This window comes from Stylophora pistillata, chromosome 5 (assembly GCF_964205215.1).
Source record: "Stylophora pistillata chromosome 5, jaStyPist1.2, whole genome shotgun sequence".
Lineage (NCBI taxonomy): Eukaryota > Metazoa > Cnidaria > Anthozoa > Scleractinia > Pocilloporidae > Stylophora > Stylophora pistillata.
The window spans coordinates 25,470,589-25,492,595 of NC_142523.1; the positions used below are offsets into that span (position 1 = coordinate 25,470,589).

Sequence of the window (22,007 nt, forward strand, 5' to 3'; positions counted from 1 at the left end):
TCCAGCACACTATCCATTGAGCTAACTGGGTGGCGGTTAAAAATTTGCTATTATATATTAACATAAACATGTAGTAATATTAGGAAGAAATTTCTTTTTCTTTTCTTGAAAACTTCGTAAAAATTGTCCTCAATTACAGCTATTCATTTAAAATAGTTCAAGTGAATTATTAAATTTGGTTTGACACAAATTGTGAATAAAATCTGTTGATTCTTTTTCATGAAATGCAATAACTTGGGTTATTTTTAAAGCAATAAATAGTATCAGTCAGCTTTGACTTAATTTAATGTTGTTGTAACTTCTTTGGATAAAAGTCTTGTGTGTTAAAATTCAAATGTAGGCTGTCAAGCAGCATCTTCATGCTATGTTGTTTGTTTTTGTTGATTCTGCAAGTTGAGATTGAGAGATTTCTTCTCAATTTTGACTCAACACTCTTGGGGGTGAAAGGCTTAATTACAGTTAAATAATTGATTTTTTATCCCAAACTGCAGACTAAGCAGCTGTAATTGTCGTTTTCTGCTGGGCTCGCAGCGTGCTTAAAACGCGACTCAAATAATCCTGAAACCTTTAGCTCACTGATAGATTTATTTAATTGTAAAGCGTAAGCTTAAGAAACTGTGGCATGCAAGTGACCGATTCGATTGTCAGTTTTGATCACGTATCAAATATCGCAATTTGTACTCACCACAAACTTTCAGAATCATTAGCTTTATAAATAGCCGCTCGACCTTTGTGCCGACCAGTCGATAACTGTTGTCCCTTCTTTAAGCTTCACGGCGCTGACAACTTGCTTTTCATCAATTTAACAACACTCGCGCTATTCTCGTTTTCCCATTGATCAACGGTAAAACCCATCTTTAGAGATGTCGTATTTGCAAAACAGTCGAGGAAAGAAATAACTTACGCACGAGCGATCAACGGATGAAAAGTACATTCAAAGATGAGCGCCAAATGAAGGTTTCTTTGTCTACAACCCACGAGCATGATCACGTGGATATTTTGGGAATTGCTATTGGCTTGTAAAGAGAATCTGCTGGCTTGCCCGATTGCAGTCTTAAGAGAACGCGCAGGGTTCGGCTTCTTGACCATGGTTTCATTTAATAGATCAATGGTTTGAAGATGATATAAATAATGATATGAACTCAATCAATGTAGAAATAATCGAGAAGAATCGAACGTACTACAAATGCACGATTTGTGGCCGAAAGCTGTCGAGGAAACAAAGACTCGAAACCCTGACTTGAGTTGTGTTCACGGCAAAGGTGAGAAACAACACAAGGCAATCACAAGTTCTTTGAATGTGATTACAAACGTGTTTTACTCTCATTATTATAACCGATGGATACCACCTTATGAAGTATAAGACCTACGTAGATGATCATAGTGTACCAATACCCACATCAACGAAGTTGGACCATAACAAGCATTCATCGACACCGTCCAACGCGGCCATCTCGATTCCTTTAACTCTAGATCTTTGACGCTAATCCACTGAGCTTAAATTAGCGGTGCCAACAGTCAAGTGCGTCTCATAACGAAGAAACATTTGTACTAGAGAAGGAAGCGATTAGAGTATGTTGGAATTCTTGCCTACAAATGAATGTGCGCATTCCGAAGCATTGACCCCTGCTTATGATTATGTTTATGTTTTATGATTTTGGCACATCTGCGGTCATGAGAGTCATTTTGCATCGCAATAAAAACTTTTTATGATTATGGAATCCAAGAAGCCTTTCAGGTTAGAAAGCAAATCTGTGGTATGAGTGCATTGGATTTAAATGGACAATTTGTACTTAATATAATTGACTGCTGCTTTATGAAAATATGCATGTTAATGTTAGGATTTACTAAAACTTACTTTAAATAATAAATTCCATGATAAACAAATTGTTAATGTATTTACATCTCTTGGTACATTCTGTTTAGCACATCTTTTATTGAACCAAATTTTTAAGCCTCTAAAATTACTCCTTATCTGAAAACCTTCACATTCAAGGTATTTAGAAGTTCTTGGAATTATTTGAATTTCAGGGCTATTCAATTTGCGTCAAACTCAATACCCAGAAATTCCCAAGAATTCCACCCTTCCACCCGCTTGTGACAAGATGAAAAGGTTCTCACTCTATTTCTTTACCCAGCTTAAAACTTACCATCTTTCTTATTCTATGTACAAAACTTTAACTTCTGAATCAGTCTCTGAAAATTACTACATAAATATTAAACTATTATGATTAACTTCTGATTTGTTTTTTCAGGAATGAGCCCCAGCATGGCTTTTCAAGAGTCAAAGTAGACAGTATATGAATGCAAAGATGAAACAAGTATATGAAAAAATGGTCAGCAAGAGAGGATTACGAAGAACAGGTTTGAAAATATATATTAATATTAAGCTTCATGTCTGCTCAGAGGGAAACTGTCAGTTAGAAAAGGTGTTTTACATTTTCCTGCAAGTCTCAATGTCTCCCAAGAAGAATTAAGTCAAGGGGAAGAAAAAGAGAGTTCAGGGAAAACAAAACCAACGGTTTCCTGACAGACCTGAGAGGCCTTGTCATGTATTCAGATTTTATCTCAAAAGTACATGGAATGAATAATGCACATACGTGCAAATGCTTACAAGAATCAACCACATACACTACAGGCCTGTTTCTCAAAGTCCCGGTAACTTTATGGGCCTGTAAAACTGTTCTGTTTTCATTCAGGATGGGGATTTCAAAAGTTTTGAAAATGATACAATAAAACTATCAACTAGAGAAACTAAAAGGACTGGTTTGGGTGCCAGCTAGAACCTGCTTTCCTATCCTTCAAATTTTAATTTTAAAACATAGCTTTGGGCCCATTAAGTTACCAGTTGGCAGGACTTTCAAGAAATGGGCCCCAGGTCAAGTGCTTTGTTATGCATCCAGAGGACAAACAAGTAAACAAGCAGAAAATGCTTGTTAATCTAATGACAGTGCAACTTTATTTCTTCGAAACACTGTAGATATACCTTTAAAGAATTGTATTTTCCTGGGCCTTCTGCTCAACCAGTTATTTATTTCATCTTTTTGGATAAAGTAGGAAAGAGCTACAGTGTTTTAGCCAAGGGCTGCTCCCATAGTGTTTTCTAGATATTCTAGTCTTCTCGGATAGGGATGAATAAATGGAGGTCCTGTCTCCTGCAGGGTTGGGGTGGGAGACGTTAATTTCCCACACACGAGATTACTTTGTGATGGATGTCCTCTCCTGGGGTGGGATGGGTGGGAAGGTGAGATCGATACACTGAAGCGGCTGCCAGAGGCACCTGATATGCTGACGTCTGTTCTCAACCTTACACTGCACCCGTAATTCAGCCTCTTGGCTGCAAGTGGTCAGATATAAACTATATAACTATAACTATATAGGTTATTAACTAACTAACTAGAACCAGTGGAGAGTTAGCAACAAGTTAGTTTTGCCTGGAATTGCTGAGAAGTGCTAAGAAGAGCACTTATAATTATCATTATCCTACATTTAGATTACCGGTAACTGCAAACCTGGACATTGATCACATCCAATACATGTAACTTGCTCAGGATACAATTTTTGACAATATCCTGTCAATATTGTATCCTGGTCATGAGCAGTGTACATTTTAATTTATACAGGGTCATGTGATTATGAATCAACCAATCACAATAATTGTGTTTGGAGCAAGGAAAACTGCAGGTGTATACAACAGTGATTTTTCTTTTACTGAAGAATTAAAGTCAGTGAGTAAATTGGAGGCATAAATCCTTGAAGCTTATCAGCTAAATGTACACTACTCGTGACTAGTGCAGCTTCTTGCATTTGTGGTAGAGTGGAAAAAAGTAAACCTTTTGAGAAAAATAAGACAAAGTTTCAATTTAGAGACTGACATTTATCAACAGACTGAAGAACTTACCTTGTATCAAGGAATATCCTTCAAGAAGATTCAATGCACTTTTTGGTAGATTATTTACAATAGTGTTGAGTATAGGGAATTACAACTGATAGGTTCTCACCACCAGATTAGATCATCCCTGATGAAGGCACTTAAGACAGGAGTGTCGAAATGTTGGGTCTATGAATTGTAATTCAGCCAAACCATGTCTGATTGTCCACTGGTTGCCTTGTGAACTTGAAACAACATTGTTTTGAAATATTAACTTCTAACTGACCGAGTGTGAGGGCCACACTGAGGAATATTGGCAATATGGCCCAAGGTTCATATAAAAATCACTGAGGAACAATATTCCTAAGTATGGCCTCGAGCAAGGGAGGTTAGTAAGCATCGTTAATTTGTTGTGTGGCACTCTGAGCAAACTTGATGTTGAGTTTGAATTCCAAACAAAACTACAAAGCTTATGACCATTTCTCTGGAGAATGGTGTGGATGTCAGTGGCTTTTTTTTTTGCGGAGGGATCGGAGTTGACTTAAATGTGCAAATTGGTTCTGAATGACTGTTGATCTTATGGTAATTTTGCCAATCATTTTAAAAGCAAACCATTACAGTACTGTGTAGAAGCAATTTAAAAAAAAAAGAGTCTACCAGAAAAGTTTAACAAACATTTGTAATGATAAGTTTGATTATACCTCACAGAAGTCTTCCCCTCCCTCCCCCCCTAGGCTTACCAAGGAAGTACAAAAAAGCTCAGGATATTTTTAACAATGCTACCAGAGGTATTCATGGTCAATAACCTCAGTTTATGTTATGCAATGAAGACTGACGCGTATTTAACAGTTTGTTATAAAGTAACTAGTTTATTAACCCTTCAATTCCTAAGAACTGAGGATTTTTAACTTTCCCCTCTAGCTGCTTCACATTTCCTTGTAAATTGGCTAGGGGAATTTGATGTTTGATCAAGATAATAACCTCTACCTGATAAGTTTCAATATTCTCTTTAACTGATTGTTGAATAATGCATGGATATTATCGGGATAAACTACATTTTTTTCACTTGTGTGGGTTAAAAGAATCTGTACATTCACTGGTTCACTAAGATTTTATGGCCATGATCTGATGGGTCCTCAGTGTTAGGTGTCACCTGAGATAAGTTGGGGTTTGAACTGAGTCAAGAAATGAGTGATCATTGCCAGAACTGACTTGATATTTTATTTTATGCTTGATTCTGCAGGAGGAAAGAGTCATGCCAATGATTGTCACAGTCTTAGGTATAGAAAGAAAAAACATACACAATTAGTGGTAAATTTTTTAACTTAAAAAAAAAATTATTGTACTTTTTCGTAACCCTTTCACTCCCAAAATCTGATTTATTTAGTAATTCTCCTTACTGTCTGCCATAGAATTCTCGTAATGTTAGTTTGTTGAATTTGGTGTTGGGTCAACTAATAGCATAATTATTTTTCTTAAGTTTATTCTCAACACTTGCCTGCTTGATATTGTACTGATATTGTAAGGAGAAATTCTGTCTTGGTCACTCATGAGAGTTAATGGGTTCATGGCAGAATTAAAGATTAATTAACAATTATTCCACAAGCGTGCGTTGGATATGAGATAATGGACAGCCAACAAGGTGCTATGCGCCTCATTGGCTATAATCATCTCATATCCAACGAGTGTGAGTGGAATAATGATTGTTTTATTAAAAAATGTTCAATTACATTACTGAATTTTATTACATTTTTAGCTCCCTTTTCATATTAAGCTGAGGCATACACTTACCATAATGGCTAAGCCAATAAAAAGTCTTGAATTGCATTATCCAATGATCTGGTTTTTAATAATATGTGATATTGCACAAAATGTATTATGATAGAGCTGATATTTTTTTCCTACCCAACTTAAACAGGAAGTGCCTGTGTGCAGGACTTAATAGGACTTATCTTGAACAAGTATACAAACCAGGGATTACAGCCTCCACTCAAGGTACAAAATTGTTAGTAGCTATTTTGAGGGATTTTTGGTGTAGAGTATGTTAACTTTTAGACCTTATCAATTTTTCTTAAAAGTTAATATCAGTCAGAGCAAAGGACAAGTTATTGGTTTTTGTCCAAAGGAAATTCAAGATTTCTTTCTTATATCAATTTCAGAATGATGTCAAATCTTTTTGTTTGCATATAGCTGAGGATGATGGAGAAGTGGACACTGACTTTCCAGGTATACACATACAGTACATTTAATTCCACTTCTTAACTCTCAGAAGTGATTTAAGTGTAACTTCCCCCTAGAATAACCTTGGAACATCCAACAAACAAGTAATAACAGTACTCCAACTTATGAGGTAGAAGTAGTTCTTTGATTAAAGACCAAACTCTTCAGTGTAGCTAACTCAAAAGGAAATGTGTAGCAGCCAGAGGGGAGAATTAACAAACAGATCTTGGAGTTGAAGGGTTAATTTAGCATCATTTTTACCATTCTAGGACTTAGGACAGTATTATACTGTATAAAACAGGGGAAAACTTTGGACAGAAAGTGGAGTAAAAATGTGGCCACACTGAATTGAAGGACCCGATTAAACTTAGGCTTTACTCCTGTTTTTTTTTTTTAAGTTTGACTTGTAGTGCAACAAACATTTAAGCACATGCATGCACCAGATTTAAAATCAGATAAAAAGCACTTCCAGCGATGGCTTTTCTTATGATGTTTTTCATCTTTCACACAGGCCACATTTGATTGATACCATGCCCAGAAATACTATTATAACAGAATGTATCTGAAAACTTAAGAAGCCAAAAAATTCAAAAGTTAAATTTAGCAGTGGAGTAAGAGACTCTGGTACCTCACTCAATCAAGTTTCACAAATGATACAAGTAGACATTTTGCTTATTGTTTGTGTTTTCCCTTGCCATTTGGGGTCTCTGAACAATACTACACAACTTGAAAACTATCTGCAAGTATTATAATATGTGAAACCATGGAATAAGGTGTACATGTCTAGAATAAGAATAAGATTTATGTACAGTATGATATATAGTCATGAATCTGCACCAATCATTTTAATTTGCTTCTTGGATAAAGTATTAAGTTTCTCAGCCTTTATTATCTTTAATTATTCTTAGGTGTTTGTGTATCAATATTTCTCTCCAATTTTTTTTTTGTATTGTAGCGCTTGAGAACAAGGAGCCAATTACGAAATTTTTTTTCAATTGTCTGGCTTTGGTTCAGGTAACTCAGGACATTGTCTTTAGAAGAATTGAGCCAATTGTGTTTTTTTTACTACTTACTAAACAAGTGTTATATTTTGATAGCTTTCCTCCAATTGTCCCTTTCTTTTTATCATGAACCATAAACTTTCCCCTTTGTTCCTGGTTTTGCTGATTAGATGTTGAAAAACGCCATGCCCACATGATTGTTCCCAGCTTAGCATATACACTGTACCTTGCCAAAACCCAGAGTCTTAGGATTGTCTTTCCCTTTCCATCCTTTCCCCACCCCTCTAAGGGTTTTGTTCCGGCCTTCCCCCTCAATCCTCTTTCCCATTCCCCCTTCCCCTTCTCCCTCTCCCCATGGGACTATCAGTCCCCACCTTGCCCTCCCATTTCCCCCCTCTATCTCCTCCCCCTTATCACCTCTCTCCCCCCCTCCAAGATTGATATGGTTAGTCCACTTGTCCCCCCAGACCCCTTTTTAAGAACTGAACTGATGGATAGGAGGGTAATCTCTGCAATAAGTGTTTCTGCTCAATAGTGTTTATTATTATTTAATACACTAAAACAGTGGATAGTGTTTAAGGTGCACTCTGATTGGCAACTCAAACTCCAGATATCCTTTGTTATTCACTTAGCAACTCAGGTGGGATTTACACCAGAAAATATTGTAATAGTTGCAAGAATAAATGACAGAGCAACATGTAAAGTCATCTTTTTTAACTGTATTATCTTTTAAATTAGTTAATGTCTTACTTTATACTAAAACAACCACTTACCTCAATGTTGGTGGCTGGTGGTAGATAATTATAATATTTACCTTGGTGCTTCATTGCTTCTAAAAACACCAAGTACCTTATAACTATGAAGTCTAAAATAAATATTATGTTGTTCTCTAACTCCTTGCTGATCATTACGATTTCTAGAAAGATGCCAGTCCTACAAAACCAACGCCTCACAAACCTTCATCAGGGATCATAGTAACAGTGTAAGCTCAAATATTTTTAAGAATCAAAAACCATTTTCTCAATAATGAATTATTTCAGAAATATGTAGAGCTTAAGGTTGCCCAAGTCAATTTCATGCTGAAAGTCTCATGGGAATGCTGGGGATCGCACAGTAGGCAGAGTCCTGGCCTCCCACCGCTGTGGCCTGGGTTTAATTCCAAGAGCTGGCATCACGTGTGGGTTCAGTTTGTTGTTGGTTCTCATCCTTGGTTCAGTGGTTTTTCTCCAGGTCTTCCAGTTTTCCTCCCTTCTACAAAAACCAACATTACAAATTCCAATTCGACCAGGAAACAGTGGACAAGAAGAGCCACCACATTGAATAACCACTGCTAAAATGCCATTGTTATAATAATATTATATTTGCTTTTGCTATTTAATTCCCACCATGCACTACAAGTATTAAAATTAATTGAAAACCAAAACTACTTCATAATGGGTCTTGCTCACTGTGGAGTTTCTCTGGCTCAGTGATAGAGCATTGGAGCACAGAATCCAAAGGTCTGAGGTTTGATTCCTCATAGGAAATCAGACTTTTTCCTTTGTTCCACGCTTGTGACAAGAGGAAAAACTTCTTACTCCAATCATTTACCCAACTCAAAACTTACCATCTTATGCTATTGACAAAATTACTTCTGTCAGTCTTTGAAAATTACATATTAATTAAACTATTATAATAATTAATTTCTGATTTGCTTTTTCAGGAATGAGCCCCATCATGGCTTTTCAAGAGTCAAAGTGGACAGCATGAATGCTAAGATGAAACAAGTATATGAAAAAATGGTTAAGAAGAGAGGATTACGAAGAACAGGTTTGAAAATATACATGACTTAAATATTATTATAAGCTTTGTGTCTGCTCGAAGGGAAACTGTCCGTTAAAAAAGATATGACTTGTTTTCCCACTTGTCTTTAAAGCAACGAAAATTTGCAGGTGTACAACAATGAATTTGTAAATTTTTTTATTTTTTCTGAAGAAGTCAGTGAGTCAGAAGCATGAATCCTTGAATCTTATCAGCTAAATGTATGCCTGTAACTAGTCCAGCTTTAACTTTGTGGCAGAGTGGAAAAAGCAAATTTTTAAACCTTTCAAGAAAAATAAGTCAAAGTTTAAATTTAGAGACAGAGTCAAGCATTAAATACCTTGTATAGAGAAACAATCTTCAAGAAGATTCACTGCTCTTTTTGGCAGATTCTTTACAATAAGTGTTGTTTGATTCTGAGTTCTTTAATATCCTTTCTTTTTTATTTCAATCATAGCCAAGGAATATGTCTCGGAAAAACAGTCATAGCCTGGGGTTCCCATTAGTCTCGATGCAACCCTAGAAAGCATGGGAACAATGGAATTCTGTCTGGTCAGATTTGGCCGTAAGTAGATTTTAATTAGCCCACTTTAACTTAAGTTTATAAGTGTTGTCTTTGCGCAGTAACTTTTTTTTGTACATCCATTTTGGCATCACTGTTGGTTCTTGCAGTCTGCTTGGCTCACAGCAGACTGAGTGTAATCAGTTTGCAAATTGCTCTTTTTTCAGGCTTCTGAGTCACATTGTTTTATTCATTTATTACCAACACTTTTGAACAAACTGGGAGATTGGACCAAAGAGATGAATATTAAATAGAACAGACAGTATTCCTATTTTGACATTAAATTGTGAAGATAATACTAAATAATAAATATAGCTAAGTTGGGTCAAATGATTCGGTCTGAAATAAAAAATACAATAATGTTGATTGGAGATTGAAGCAATATTTGGCTTTTTTGTTGATATAATTGTAGGAAAACGGAATCACGAGGAAGAAAGGGAAGAGCCTAATATTCGTTTCCAAGCTTACACTTGTTATACATACAGGGTAAGTGTAACACAAAATTAGGGACCTTAACTCTTTACACCCTAACATCAGTATGCATATTCTCCATACTGTTCTCTCTACATTTCCTAAAGTGCTGACAAAGACAATTTGTCAAACAATCAGAGTTTATTTAGTTGGTGATCATTTGCTTTATTCTCCTGACCTCACTGTGTGATTCAGGGGTGATAATTATTTCAGGAGAAACTCGATGCTGGTCACTGTTAGGGTCAAAGCTTTAAGCAAACCACAACAGTTATAGCAGTGAGGACATAATTATGGCAAAACAAAATAATCTGATGGACAGGACAAGGGCTCTGCAATTACATCTTATAACTTTGTCTTTCTTGGTCTCAGTGTGCATGAACAACCTTGTGGGCAAATTCTTTAAGTTTTCATTTGGGACTCAATGCTGCTCACATAAATTAGATTATGCTGAAGTTAAGATGTGACACCATTACAGACAATACCCACATACAGGCATAATGAAAAAATTCTGAATAAAAGTATAATTTTTTTTTAATGTTTTCCTTTGCATTGCCCTTCTGACTGCCCAAGGTTTCTATTATTGCAGATGTTGTCTTGGTTTGTTGCTTAATATACACTCTTGTTTAGAGAAAAAAATATTTTTTAATCCTCAGTCATACAGGGTCAGCATGCTGCAAAAGCTGAGGACGGTGACGGAGATACAGCTTGGTAAGTCATTCACAGATATTTATTTTGTTGCCTTTTCATCACTGACTTTCAGCCAATACATCTTACTACAAAAAATCTGATTGGTCAAGAGAATTCAATCAATATTCAATAGCATGTGAAGTTGACACAATAAATGCAATCTAAGCAGCCAATATTGCATAATAATCATGTCAAGTTCAAAGTCTGCTTAATTTCCAAGCCCCTCCTCAGTGTAGAGTTCTAAACCTTTTATAAACTCAAACATATTTAAACAAGTATTGAATGTTACACTCCCCCTCCCCTCTCTACAGAGTGGGAGGAATGCTCTCCCCACTGGTACCACCTCATCTCATTTTTTCCTGTTTTATTTCAATTTTTTTTCCTTTTGTATTTCATTTAACTTCTTTATTGATCACTTTCTCTGTTGCCCTTCAGGAGTTTCTCTTGAGAAGATAGAAATTGACCCAGTACTTCAACCCAAGTCAGCAAAAAAGTTTTGGGGAAAACAAAAATTTGTAAGTATTATCACTGACAGTACATTTGTTCAAATTTGGAGAGAATATTTTGATCATGGCTGTAAAACAAAAAAAAATTTAATATGCAGGTTTTCACTTTACTGCATTTTGCCAGTTAGACAGGTCGTTAGCTACCCTTTCTGCCTCACCCCACAGTTAGACAGGTCCTTACCTACCCTTTCTGCCTCACCCCACACGTAGACAAGTCGTTAGCTACCATTTCTGCCTCACCCCACAGGTAGACAGGTCCTTAGCTACCCTTTCTGCCTCACCCCACAGGTAGACAGGTCCTTAGCTACCCTTTCTGCCTCACCCCACAGTTTGACAGGTCCTTAGCTACCCTTTCTGCCTCACCCCACAGGTAGACAGGTCCTTAGCTACCCTTTCTGCCTCACCCCACAGTTTGACAGGTCATTAGCTATCCTTTCTGCCTCACCCCACAGTTTGACAGGTCCTTAGCTACCCTTTCTGCCTCACCCCACAGTTTGACAGGTCATTAGCTATCCTTTCTGCCTCACCCCACAGTTTGACAGGTCCTTAGCTACCCTTTCTGCCTCACCCCACAGTTTGACAGGTCCTTAGCTACCCTTTCTGCCTCACCCCACAGTTTGACAGGTCCGTAGCTACCCTTTCTGCCTCACCCCACAGTTTGACAGGTCATTAGCTACCCTTTCTGCCTCACCCCACAGTTAGACATGTCCTTAGCTACCCTTTCTGCCTCACCCCACAGGTAGACAGGTCCTTAGCTACCCTTTCTGCCTCACCCCACAGTTTGACAGGTCATTAGCTATCCTTTCTGCCTCACCCCACAGTTTGACAGGTCCTTAGCTACCCTTTCTGCCTCACCCCACAGTTTGACAGGTCATTAGCTACCCTTTCTGCCTCACCCCACAGTTTGACAGGTCCTTAGCTACCCTTTCTGCCTCACCCCACAGTTTGACAGGTCCTTAGCTACCCTTTCTGCCTCACCCCACAGTTTGACAGGTCCGTAGCTACCCTTTCTGCCTCACCCCACAGTTTGACAGGTCATTAGCTACCCTTTCTGCCTCACCCCACAGTTAGACAGGTCCTTAGCTACCCTTTCTGCCTCACCCCACAGTTTGACAGGTCCTTAGCTACCCTTTCTGCCTCACCCCACAGTTAGACAGGTCCTTAGCTACCCTTTCTGCCTCACCCCACAGTTTGACAGGTCCTTAGCTATCCTTTCTGCCTCACCCCACAGTTTGACAGGTCATTAGCTACCCTTTCTACCTCACCCCACCTTTAGACAGGTCCTTAACTACCCTTTCTGCCGCACCCCACAGATAGACAGGTCCTTAGCTACCCTTTCTGCCTCACCCCACAGATAGACAGGTCCTTAACTACCCTTTTTGCCTCACCCCACAGGTAGACAGGCCCTGAGCTACCCTTTCTGCCTCACTCCACAGGTAGATAGGTCCTTAGCTACCCTTTCTGCCTCACCCCACCTTTAGACAGGTCGTTAACTACCCTTTCTGCCTCACCCCACAGGTAGACAGGTCCTTAGCTACCGTTTCTGCCTCACCCCACAGGTAGACAGGTCCTTAGCTACCCTTTCTGCCTCACCGCACAGGTAGACAGGTCCTTAGCTACCCTTTCTGCCTCACCCCACAGGTAGACAGGTCCTGAGCTACCCTTTCTGCCTCATCCCACAGGTAGACAGGTCCTTAGCTACCCTTTCTGCCTCACCCCACAGGTAGACAGGTCCTTAGCTACCCTTTCTGCCTCACCCATGAGTGACCAACACAGACAAGTGATGAGAATAGAGTGTGAATGGATTGGGATTAATTATCAGGGAAGCCTCAGATCAAATGCTGCAGGGAAACCTTGTGGTGGACTGGCATCCCAATCTAAGGAGGGGATGGGGGGGGGGGAATAAAACTCTTAAAGTCAATTCATGCTACCCATATAAGCTCTGGCTGCATGAGCTGTTGCTTCAAGTACAGAGGGGAACATGGAGTGTTCTGAATACCACAACACTACAAACAAAATAGAATAAACACCGCATCACTGCAAGAAATATTATCAACACACACCGGCACCATGATATAGTTTAAGCTTCAGCATTTATCTGGTCTGGTTTCACTCATCTTTACCATGTGCCGGTCTTTGGCTGGCTGATAGTGCATGTTGTAGAGGTCCATATGTCAAGTGAAATATTAACAAACATGGCCTAGGGCTACTTGGCTAAGGTTAATTAAAATCTAACTCAAATGTATCGCATATTTTGTTCAAAAACTAACTGTAGCCAGGTTTTCAAAATCTATTAAAGAATAAACTGCAACACTGGGAATGGTTTCTTTCACCAAAAACTGTTCATTTGAAATAACAAACATCATATACCGTAAAGTTTGAGATCACTGCAACACCAGAATACAAGTTGTTCTACACCACAATACTCCATTAAAACAAAGAAGAGTCAGCACCCCAACACTGCAAACCCCAATGTCCCCCTGAGCCCAATGTTAACTTTTTTTATCTGAATTGTCCTGTTACCTCTTCCTTTTAATACTAACTTGTAAAATCACTTTTTCTTAAGACTTCAATAGATATGGAAAATGTGGTTGCTTGTGACCTAAATGAAGTGAAGAACAATGGAAAATCTGTGTTCAGAATAGTTTACTTCAGTCAAAATGCACATGAGTTTAAACACTACGACTTTGAAACTGATGCTGATGATGCAGGTGAGAAATTTTCTGTCTTTTTCTTTGCATACAGTAATTTATCTCAGCAAAGAGCATTTTTCACAGCAAAGAGCATTTGAGATAGTCTATTTTCTGAAGTAAGTTGACTATTATTCCCTGGCCTACCAGTTTTTTTTTTGTTGACATTGGTATTTATATTCTCCATATTAACAATCAAGAGCCTCTGTATTGTTGGTGATCATTTCCTTTATTCTCAATACCCTACTGTTTGACTCAGGGTTGATATTGTAAGGAGAAATTAGATTTTAGTCAGCCTAAAGCATCAAAGGCTTCATTGATTGGGCAACAATTTTCCCTGGTGTACAAAAAAAATGTTTTTTCAACATTAATTTTGTTGTTGTTGTTTATGTTTCTTTGTTCATTTGTTTTGCCAGGAGAAATCGTGGAACAGGTCAATCACATTATCAAGTCCAACATGAGTGGAAAAAGATCAGAATACTTGTCTTCAAAAGAAAGAAAATCTGACAAAAGATCTTTAAGATCATAGCCATTGTAACAAGAACTACTGAAGCTTACTCACACTATTAAATGACCGATCAATAAAAATTATACTGTATTTCCTCAAATAAATGGCCACACTCCAATAAGCACCCATCCCCATCCCCCCCCCCCCCCACCTAAGCCTAAAGCATCAAAGGCTTCATTGATTGGGCAACAATTTTCCCTGGTGTACAAAAAAAATATTTTTTCAACATTAATTTTGTTGTTGTTGTTTATGTTTCTTTGTTCATTTGTTTTGCCAGGAGAAATCGTGGAACAGGTCAATCACATTATCAAGTCCAACATGAGTGGAAAAAGATCAGAATACTTGTCTTCAAAAGAAAGAAAATCTGACAAAAGAAGATCTTTAAGATCATAGCCATTGTAACAAGAACTACTGAAGCTTACTCACACTATTAAATGACCGATCAATAAAAATTATACTGTATTTCCTCAAATAAATGGCCACACTCCAATAAGCACCCATCCCCACCCCCCCCCCCCCCCCACCTAAGCCACAGAGTCCATAAAGCAATCTCCCTTGTCCCTAACTCACTTAAATCGTAGGGATAGAAGAAAAACCTGTTTCTATTATTGCCACTTTAGATCATTTTAAACCTACAGCAGAGTCATTACAGGAGAATGACAAGGTACTCTTCCTACAATAAATGCCCCCTCTCTTACTCAACATTTTTCGAGGAAGTACGGTATTTAATGTTAGAAATTCTCCTCAAGTTTAAATAAATAACAGTAGTCAAGAACAAGTCTGCAAGAATCAAACATCTTAGGAAATGAAAATTTTCAACACCCCTTCAAATTTTGCATGCAGTTAGGCACACGGGGGGATGCACAAAAATGCCCATTTTAAGGTTGCAGCACTCTTGTTGCCATGATAACAATGGCTTCTTGTTCAAGGCCTGAGTCATGTTGCCCGAAATTTGAGTCATGTTACCCGAAAAATTTAAAAAAGAAAAAGATTTGAAATGACTACAGGGCGACTTAACCCATGACCACATAAAATATTTACCGGGCCAAAGAATGGTCCAAAATTGGTAAAGCTCCACTGAAGTCATATCACGTGTGCAAATTGCAGTATCATTCACCAGACTGTTCACCAGATCTCCTTCCGTCGCTTTAAGGTGTTGAAGACCATCGCTTTCCAAATCAAGTATCCTTCCGTAGATCTACTCTTCATTTAAAGCACCTAGAAGTCTATCTCAATCGGGACGGAGCGGAATATTAAATCCCTTGAAAATCTCAAAACTCGTGACCAGTTAAGCGGGAAGTTCGCAATCACTAATGCTCGGACACCAAGTGTGAACGTAGCCTTATTAGGAAGCACATTTGCCCCATGTTTTAATTGTTGTTTAACAGGTTTGTGAGTAAGAAACATTAAAATCAAAGCTCAGACAACATCTCCCAAATAGCTGCATTTATAGTATTTATTACAACCAAATAGAGCTTGAAGTTTTACACCATGCATAGATATGTAAATCTTTTTGTGAGTACTTCCTGGCACTTTCTTGTAAGCTACACCCATTTATTGAGGTTTAACTATAGCACCACTGTTCATGTAGTGGTAAGTTTGAAAATGCTGCAAAATAAGTTCAATTTGGGGATAATTTTAGGCCATGAGACAATTTTAAGCGGTGCATTCCATTGTGTGAGTTAACAGAGATTGGCATCGTAAAAAAATAAGAACCTCATTCTTGTTTCCAGATTCCTTTTTCTTTTGGTCGCGTAGCCAGAGCAACCGAATGGCTGTGGGAACGAGAATATGGAGACATCATTTTCTTTGATATTTACAGACTTGCCTTGCGTAATAAAGGATTCGCACTGAGCAAAGGGACTGCTTTTAGTGTATATGAATTTTAGTTTTTGTCTTACCCTCAAAATCAAGCTCTCCGTCTCGATTCTTGTCAAAAGCGACCACATATCGGTTAGCAATTAGCAGAGAGATATCAAGTCCTTCCACCAACTCATCTGCTGAAATACCACCATCTCCATCTGTGTCAATAGTTTCAAATGTACCATCCTGAAGATATTTAAAAGCTTACATAGTTTCTAAAAAAAAATGTGGTTGTGTGTGTGTGTATGTGTGTGTGTGTGTGTGCGTGTGTGTGGTGGGGGGAGGGGGGTGGTTGGTTTTGGTGAAACGGTGCATAGCGTTGAAGATGTGCTGTAGATGGCAACTCAACTTTGAAAATCCTTCGCCATTTAACTTAGAGCAATTCACACAAGATATGCACCCCAAAAAATATTGCATTCGTTTCAGGAGTTAGTGAGTTAAAATCATCTTTAAGTGTTGTTTTATCTTACTGTTTTAATTTATGCATAAACATTAGCAGCTCAGTAAATATCCACTGCTACCCACCCCTACTTCGGTTAATAGTTTATACTCACTGATCATAAAAGTGAAAAAAAGTGGATCTGGGGACGTCAACAGAAAAAGTGCATTCATTGAGCGTGCGCATTACTGTCTTATTTCCTTGCCAAAAATGCAAAGAGCAGACACATCAGCGTTTACAAAAGCTTCACAGCTCCTTCAAATGCATCCACTTCGAGAGGTGTTTAAGTTAAAACAAAAACAAAAAACAAAAAACAAAACGTTTTCGGACAAATTGAGCCAATTCTGGAGCCCATCCTTGCTGATTCTTTTATCTTTCTCTTAGGATAGATGGACACGCCCTTAATGTTAAGAAATGTACTACAACGTACCTGATGATTATCAATCTCTCTTTCCTCCGAAGTTACTACTGGCCTCCCAAATGTTGTGCTCAGCGACTCTTCCCAGCTTCCGACTACAGCCGAGGGCACGGTAATCAAATCAATCAGCACTGTTCAGACAACAAAACAGTACTCGACAGTAGTTGGAAGCTGGGAGGAGCCACCGAACATTTGATTGACAGTAGTGAAAAACGCATTTGTCAGTTGAGGTTTGAATTTTTGAGTTGGCATGTTATTGAAATACGCAGTAGTAAATCTTTACTTTTATATCAAGATTATTCAGCGATCTTGTAATACAAAATTAATCTACATGTACATGCTTTTTTCTTAAATCGTTACACTTTTGGTTTATAGCCCTTCTTATTTCATTCCAGTGTCTATCAACAGTTTTCTGGGAATATTTCATGACAATGCATCCTAGAAAAAAATGAAACAAAATGTTAGACAATTAAAGAATTTTAATTTGTCATAGGTAATGACATTAAAACTAATAATAAATCTTTATAGACTTGTGACAATAACAATTCTTTTTACTTTATTAACTTCTTGAACAAATCTCCTGCTTAAAATACTTTAAAAGCAAACCACATATGTCATGCGCGAACAGCAACTTATAGCTTACGTGTACAGGTTAGTTGGAATGAAGATATTGACACTACCTTTCAATTGTTTCCTTACAATCTCAGAAATTTTGTTGAAAAGATGGATTCTCATGTGGTAACAAACTTCAAATTCCTCTCTTTAAATTGAGTTTTCATTGAGACTAAATTGTAGGTCTCAAGACTCGACAACACAGATGTCTATAATATGCCTCTTAAAGCCACTATGATGATACTTACTTTTAATTAACAAGACTGTCTCAGATCCAGTGCTTTCTGACCCAACTTTGTGTTTACTGGGGGCAGCATGCCATCAAGTAGCTCCTCCTTTGAGAAAAGCACTCCAGCAAGGCGCGTAGCATACCTTGTTGGTTCCTTTGGTGGTGCCTTCAACCCAAGAAGGTCAATGTCATTGAAAAACTTGATGAATAGAATAAAACAGTATTTCCTTAAAAGCAAAATCTAAGAAGGGATCTCGACTTATGACAATTATGACAATTGGGCATTATGATGATAACTACACAGATGAATTGATTCATTACAAAATGTAGCCAACATAATTATATAATTATCACTTTTTGTCAATTAATGTTGTTCCCCAAGGGTTGTGTCATTCAACATTGGTTGTCCTCAAAAGTGCAAATATATTGGTATCCCTAAAATGTCGATTTCTGCTCGCTGTAAAATGCAAGTGACCAGATTAGGAATCAGGCTCCTTCAATGCCCACAATAATAATCATTGTTACAGACACTGAAACAACAATGGTAAACCTTTGCATACAGAAACCCCTAATGATTGCCCATTTCCTCCAACTGATTCATGAAGAAAAATCTCTTCCCTTAATTAAGCATTTTCTGAAATTTGTGAGAACCAATTTTAATTGATTCCAGCATGTTTCATGTGTTATATGACCTACCATTCATTCTTTTTATTTCATATTCCGTGCTTTGCAATTCAATGGAAATTTGTGTAAATATTTTAATCCATAGTAACAAAATTTGAATGTGAACTACTGGAGAGAAATGCCTGGAAAAGTAATACTTTGTTACAAAGAAATCTTCCCAAATTATCAAAAATGAAGAAGAAAAGGCCACACATTTGAAAATGATGCATTTATATAGACCCTTCTCAGATTCGACTTGATAAAAGGTATGATAATTTTACACTTAAACATTGAGAACTTCGATTTCACAATGACATACATGACAAGCCAAGAGATTATAACCAAATTATGTAATAAAATATAAGCAGTTTTCCTTACAAAATCTGAACTATTCTCATCGTGGGCTTCATTGCCACTTTCAACTAAAGAGCTGCTCGGTGACTGTGAACAGAATTATGTTAAAAAAGTCATTAATAAAATTGTTAAAGATTGCCATATCACTTTATTGATGATAGGCCAAATAACACTGCTCCTCAGATATTAATTTATCTTTATACTGACTACAGTTTGAGTTGTCATTAGAGGCAGGTGAAATACAGTTTGAGTTATCACTAGAGGCAGGTGAAATAACTGGTTGCTTAATATAGAGATGTGCATAATTTTGTAGTTCAGCACAGTCAACCCTCTATTGTAATAATAATATGGACACCTTAAGAACAGCCTTCCTCATGCTGATGAAGGATACTGTACATGTATTATGGAAGAAGTTTTTGTTCAGAATTTAGACTGAAGATGTGCCTGTAATATGGGTGTCCGTAAGGGGAGCTTCCATTGTCATTCAAATACTAAGAGTAAAAGGCGAACACGAATTTGGTCTCACCTCACGTTTTATTTTGGGATTTGGTGTCTCACTCCTGCTTTGGCCCATGGTGTTTAACTTCCTATTTTGGTCACGCCCTTGTTTTAGCTAGAGGTCTACTTTACCATCTAATACCTGCAGTCTTCTCACAATTTCAGACAGGCCCTGGAATAAACAATTAGTAAACTCTGAATATTAATGACCGCAGTTTAGACAGGATGTGTCCTAGTTTCAAATCTGCGTTAAGTTATGTTTTCTATTTTAAAAGAAACATAATACAACTGGGCGTTACACGTCTATATCAAGTACATCAACATCCACCAATTTATGCATGGCCATGGCCTTCTGAAATCTCCTCAACTAAACTTAACATTTGGAGAATGCAGCAATCAGTAAACATCATAAAACAACAGATTATTATACTTACATTACAGGATTCGGCGTCTTGCACATGCTTTGAAGATAAATGTCTGCAAAAAGGAATCCAGTTTCTTGGTGTTAACTCTACGTAATTGTCCAGAAGTTATAAAATATTAAGTCCTTGGACACAAAGTGTTAAGAAAGTTCCATGCACAGCCTTCAAAACAAGTGTACATACCAAAAGAAAGAAAATTTTAAGTAATTGAACTTCATGATTGTTTATCAACATTTGGCCATGTGAACTTCTTGCAAAAGACCTGATTTTCAGAAAAATTAAGGGTGAATGTTAAATGCTCAGTTAGGAGACTAGGTCCTTGTGTGGAGGAGTTATTTATTCATTTTTTAAAAGATTTCCAACCTTATGTCCAATCGAATTTGTCTTGTAGTTTATATTTACCTTGACAGTGATTCTTTTTGGTAACTTGATTCAACTGCTTTAGCTAGCTTCTTCTGCTCTTCCTCAATAGAAGCTGATTAAGACAATAAAACAAGATAAGCATTATGTTAATCATGGATTCTGCTTAAAGTTCGAGCAGTAAGTGCAGTAACTTTTTGAATGCTATTTAAATCATCTCACTGTAATTCATTTCTCTAGGTGACCCCACGATGAAATCTCCAAGCATTCTGCAGAAATTTAATGTCAAACCACGTAAGAATGCTTAAAGCGAGTGTTATTGTGTATTCACTAACGCGAAATGCCCATTTTTAACTGAAATATGGTTAACTACAAGTTAAATTATCTCTCACGGGTCAGCTTGAGAGCTTAAATCTTGATAAGATTTTCATACCTTTATTCAAAATAATTAATGTGTATCCCATGTGATAGTTGAGAGATACTGTGTATAGGCCAAAAATACTATGTTTAGGCTAAAAAGTGAAAAACCCCTAAACCCAGTGCAGTTTGCTTTGCGTGGAAATGCATTAATGGTTCCAAGCTAAAATTACAGTAAATGTATGGGACTTTGGAAAACTTTGAACCGCTGAAACGCCGCTACAATTAGAGTTGAATTTCAAAAGCGAACATTTTTTGTAAAAGTCATTTGAACTGAGATTATTTTCATGAAGTATAAAGAACAGATTAAGGCTACAACGAAACAAACAAACCCCCCTACTTGTCACCAAAATTATGTAAACGACGAGAAATGACCGGGATGAGAACATTTATGAATCGAATTCACGGACCTCACTGTTTATTTAATGGCCTTATTTTCAGTTGAATTAATGATATCGATAAAAATATTTAAAGTAGTCGTAAATGTTGGAAATCAGCCTCTTTTTAGCTGCCTTAGGGCCTGATTACATGAGCCGGGCTGGCCCGGTTAGCCGGGCTGATTTCTTTTGTTTTCACGCTTTGGCGAACACCAAAACAAAAGAAATCAGCCCGGCTAACCGGGCCAGCCCAGCTCATGTAATCAGGCCCTTACAGTGGGTCAGAATACCCCGCCTTAGTCTGTGTTCTTTGAAGAACGAAGTATGATTTTCTTATTCAACGGTCCATTGTGAACTTCCCGGTATTTGTTACCTGGATCGACAAAATATCGCACAACAATACCGCAGCCACTGTACTCTTGAAAGAATTTGTTCCACTTAATCCCCCTCGACTTTGTAATTGACCAAGAATATCTGTCTACTTAATAAACAATAGGAATTCTCAAATCGATGTTAATCGCTTGCAAAATTGTAAACATAACCTTTATAACGACCGTAAATTGAAATAATCTTTAGCATTTTCTACTTACCTTGATCCTCCATTAGCTTCTGAATCTGCAGCCTTTCGCTTTTTGCCATTTTCTTTCGCAAATCCCTTAAAAATCGACGCACTGCAGTGACTACCAGTAAGACCTTTAGTTCGATCGGCCGTAACATGTGTTCACACCTACGCCGTGACGTATCCTTTTGGTCGTTGCAAGTAATGAGCGCATGACTGTTCGATGCGAAAGGCGTGAAGCGACTGCAGTCCAGTGTGAGATTTTCCTACTCGCGGTCAAATTTTCCGCGATTTCATTGAAAACCAATATACACGTATTCATCATGTCGGGAAAAGACTCATCAGATGAACTGGAGAGTACAAACTCTAACAGCTCGGATTCGTCTAGCAGCTCGTATAATTTCCCCAGTCTTCCATGTTCAGGAACAACTTACCTCCGATAAAGAGTCCGATAAAGACGATGAGAGTTCGGATGAGAAG

General features: G+C 37.7%; 2 protein-coding genes across 7 annotated transcripts; one reads left to right on the forward strand and one right to left on the reverse strand.

The window, feature by feature from the left end:
• Positions 1–1,103: 1,103 nt before the first annotated feature.
• On the forward strand, positions 1,104–14,771 carry LOC148731028 (target of rapamycin complex 2 subunit MAPKAP1-like). Of its 2 annotated transcripts, XM_088759745.1 has the most exons (14): positions 1,104–1,262; positions 2,256–2,364; positions 4,606–4,659; positions 5,115–5,151; positions 5,790–5,866; positions 6,031–6,097; positions 7,047–7,105; positions 8,013–8,074; positions 8,795–8,901; positions 9,867–9,940; positions 10,579–10,633; positions 11,048–11,127; positions 13,685–13,829; positions 14,594–14,771. In XM_088759745.1, exons 2-14 carry the CDS (start codon positions 2,326–2,328, stop codon positions 14,707–14,709), a joined length of 972 nt encoding a protein of 323 aa, XP_088615871.1. In that variant the 5' UTR covers positions 1,104–1,262; positions 2,256–2,325; the 3' UTR covers positions 14,710–14,771. The 2 variants fall into 2 exon arrangements, with proteins under 2 accessions (XP_088615871.1, XP_088615872.1); XM_088759746.1 differs by lacking the exons at positions 1,104–1,262; positions 4,606–4,659; positions 5,115–5,151.
• Positions 14,772–15,747: 976 nt separating this feature from the next.
• On the reverse strand, positions 15,748–21,700 carry LOC148731029 (uncharacterized). Of its 5 annotated transcripts, none has more exons than XM_088759771.1 (7): positions 21,559–21,700; positions 20,217–20,289; positions 19,827–19,869; positions 19,421–19,564; positions 18,919–18,981; positions 17,897–18,043; positions 15,748–17,474 (listed from the first exon to the last, which is right to left on the reverse strand). In XM_088759771.1, exons 4-6 carry the CDS (start codon positions 19,466–19,468, stop codon positions 17,903–17,905), a joined length of 252 nt encoding a protein of 83 aa, XP_088615897.1. In that variant the 5' UTR covers positions 19,469–19,564; positions 19,827–19,869; positions 20,217–20,289; positions 21,559–21,700; the 3' UTR covers positions 15,748–17,474; positions 17,897–17,902. The 5 variants fall into 5 exon arrangements, with proteins under 5 accessions (XP_088615897.1, XP_088615896.1, XP_088615894.1 ...); XM_088759770.1 differs by having other exon boundaries at positions 17,897–18,076; XM_088759768.1 differs by lacking the exon at positions 15,748–17,474 and having other exon boundaries at positions 17,904–18,043; positions 19,426–19,564; positions 21,559–21,694.
• Positions 21,701–22,007: the final 307 nt, after the last annotated feature.

What these genes read in the sequence shown, in the direction of transcription:
- LOC148731029 (XM_088759768.1), bottom strand. Translation starts at nt 21,685, where the DNA reads ATGTTACGGCCGATCGAACTAAAGGTCTTACTGGTAGTCACTGCAGTG. An exon ending in CAAAAAGAATCACTGTCAAG is followed by an intron (nt 19,870 to 20,216) that starts GTAAATATAAAC and finishes TCCTTTTTGCAG; the next exon opens with ACATTTATCTTCAAAGCATG. An exon ending in AAGACGCCGAATCCTGTAAT is followed by an intron (nt 19,565 to 19,826) that starts GTAAGTATAATA and finishes TGTTTATTCCAG; the next exon opens with GGCCTGTCTGAAATTGTGAG.
- LOC148731028 (XM_088759745.1), top strand. Translation starts at nt 2,326, where the DNA reads ATGAAAAAATGGTCAGCAAGAGAGGATTACGAAGAACAG. An exon ending in ATTGTCTGGCTTTGGTTCAG is followed by an intron (nt 7,106 to 8,012) that starts GTAACTCAGGAC and finishes TACGATTTCTAG; the next exon opens with AAAGATGCCAGTCCTACAAA. An exon ending in ACACTTGTTATACATACAGG is followed by an intron (nt 9,941 to 10,578) that starts GTAAGTGTAACA and finishes TTTAATCCTCAG; the next exon opens with TCATACAGGGTCAGCATGCT.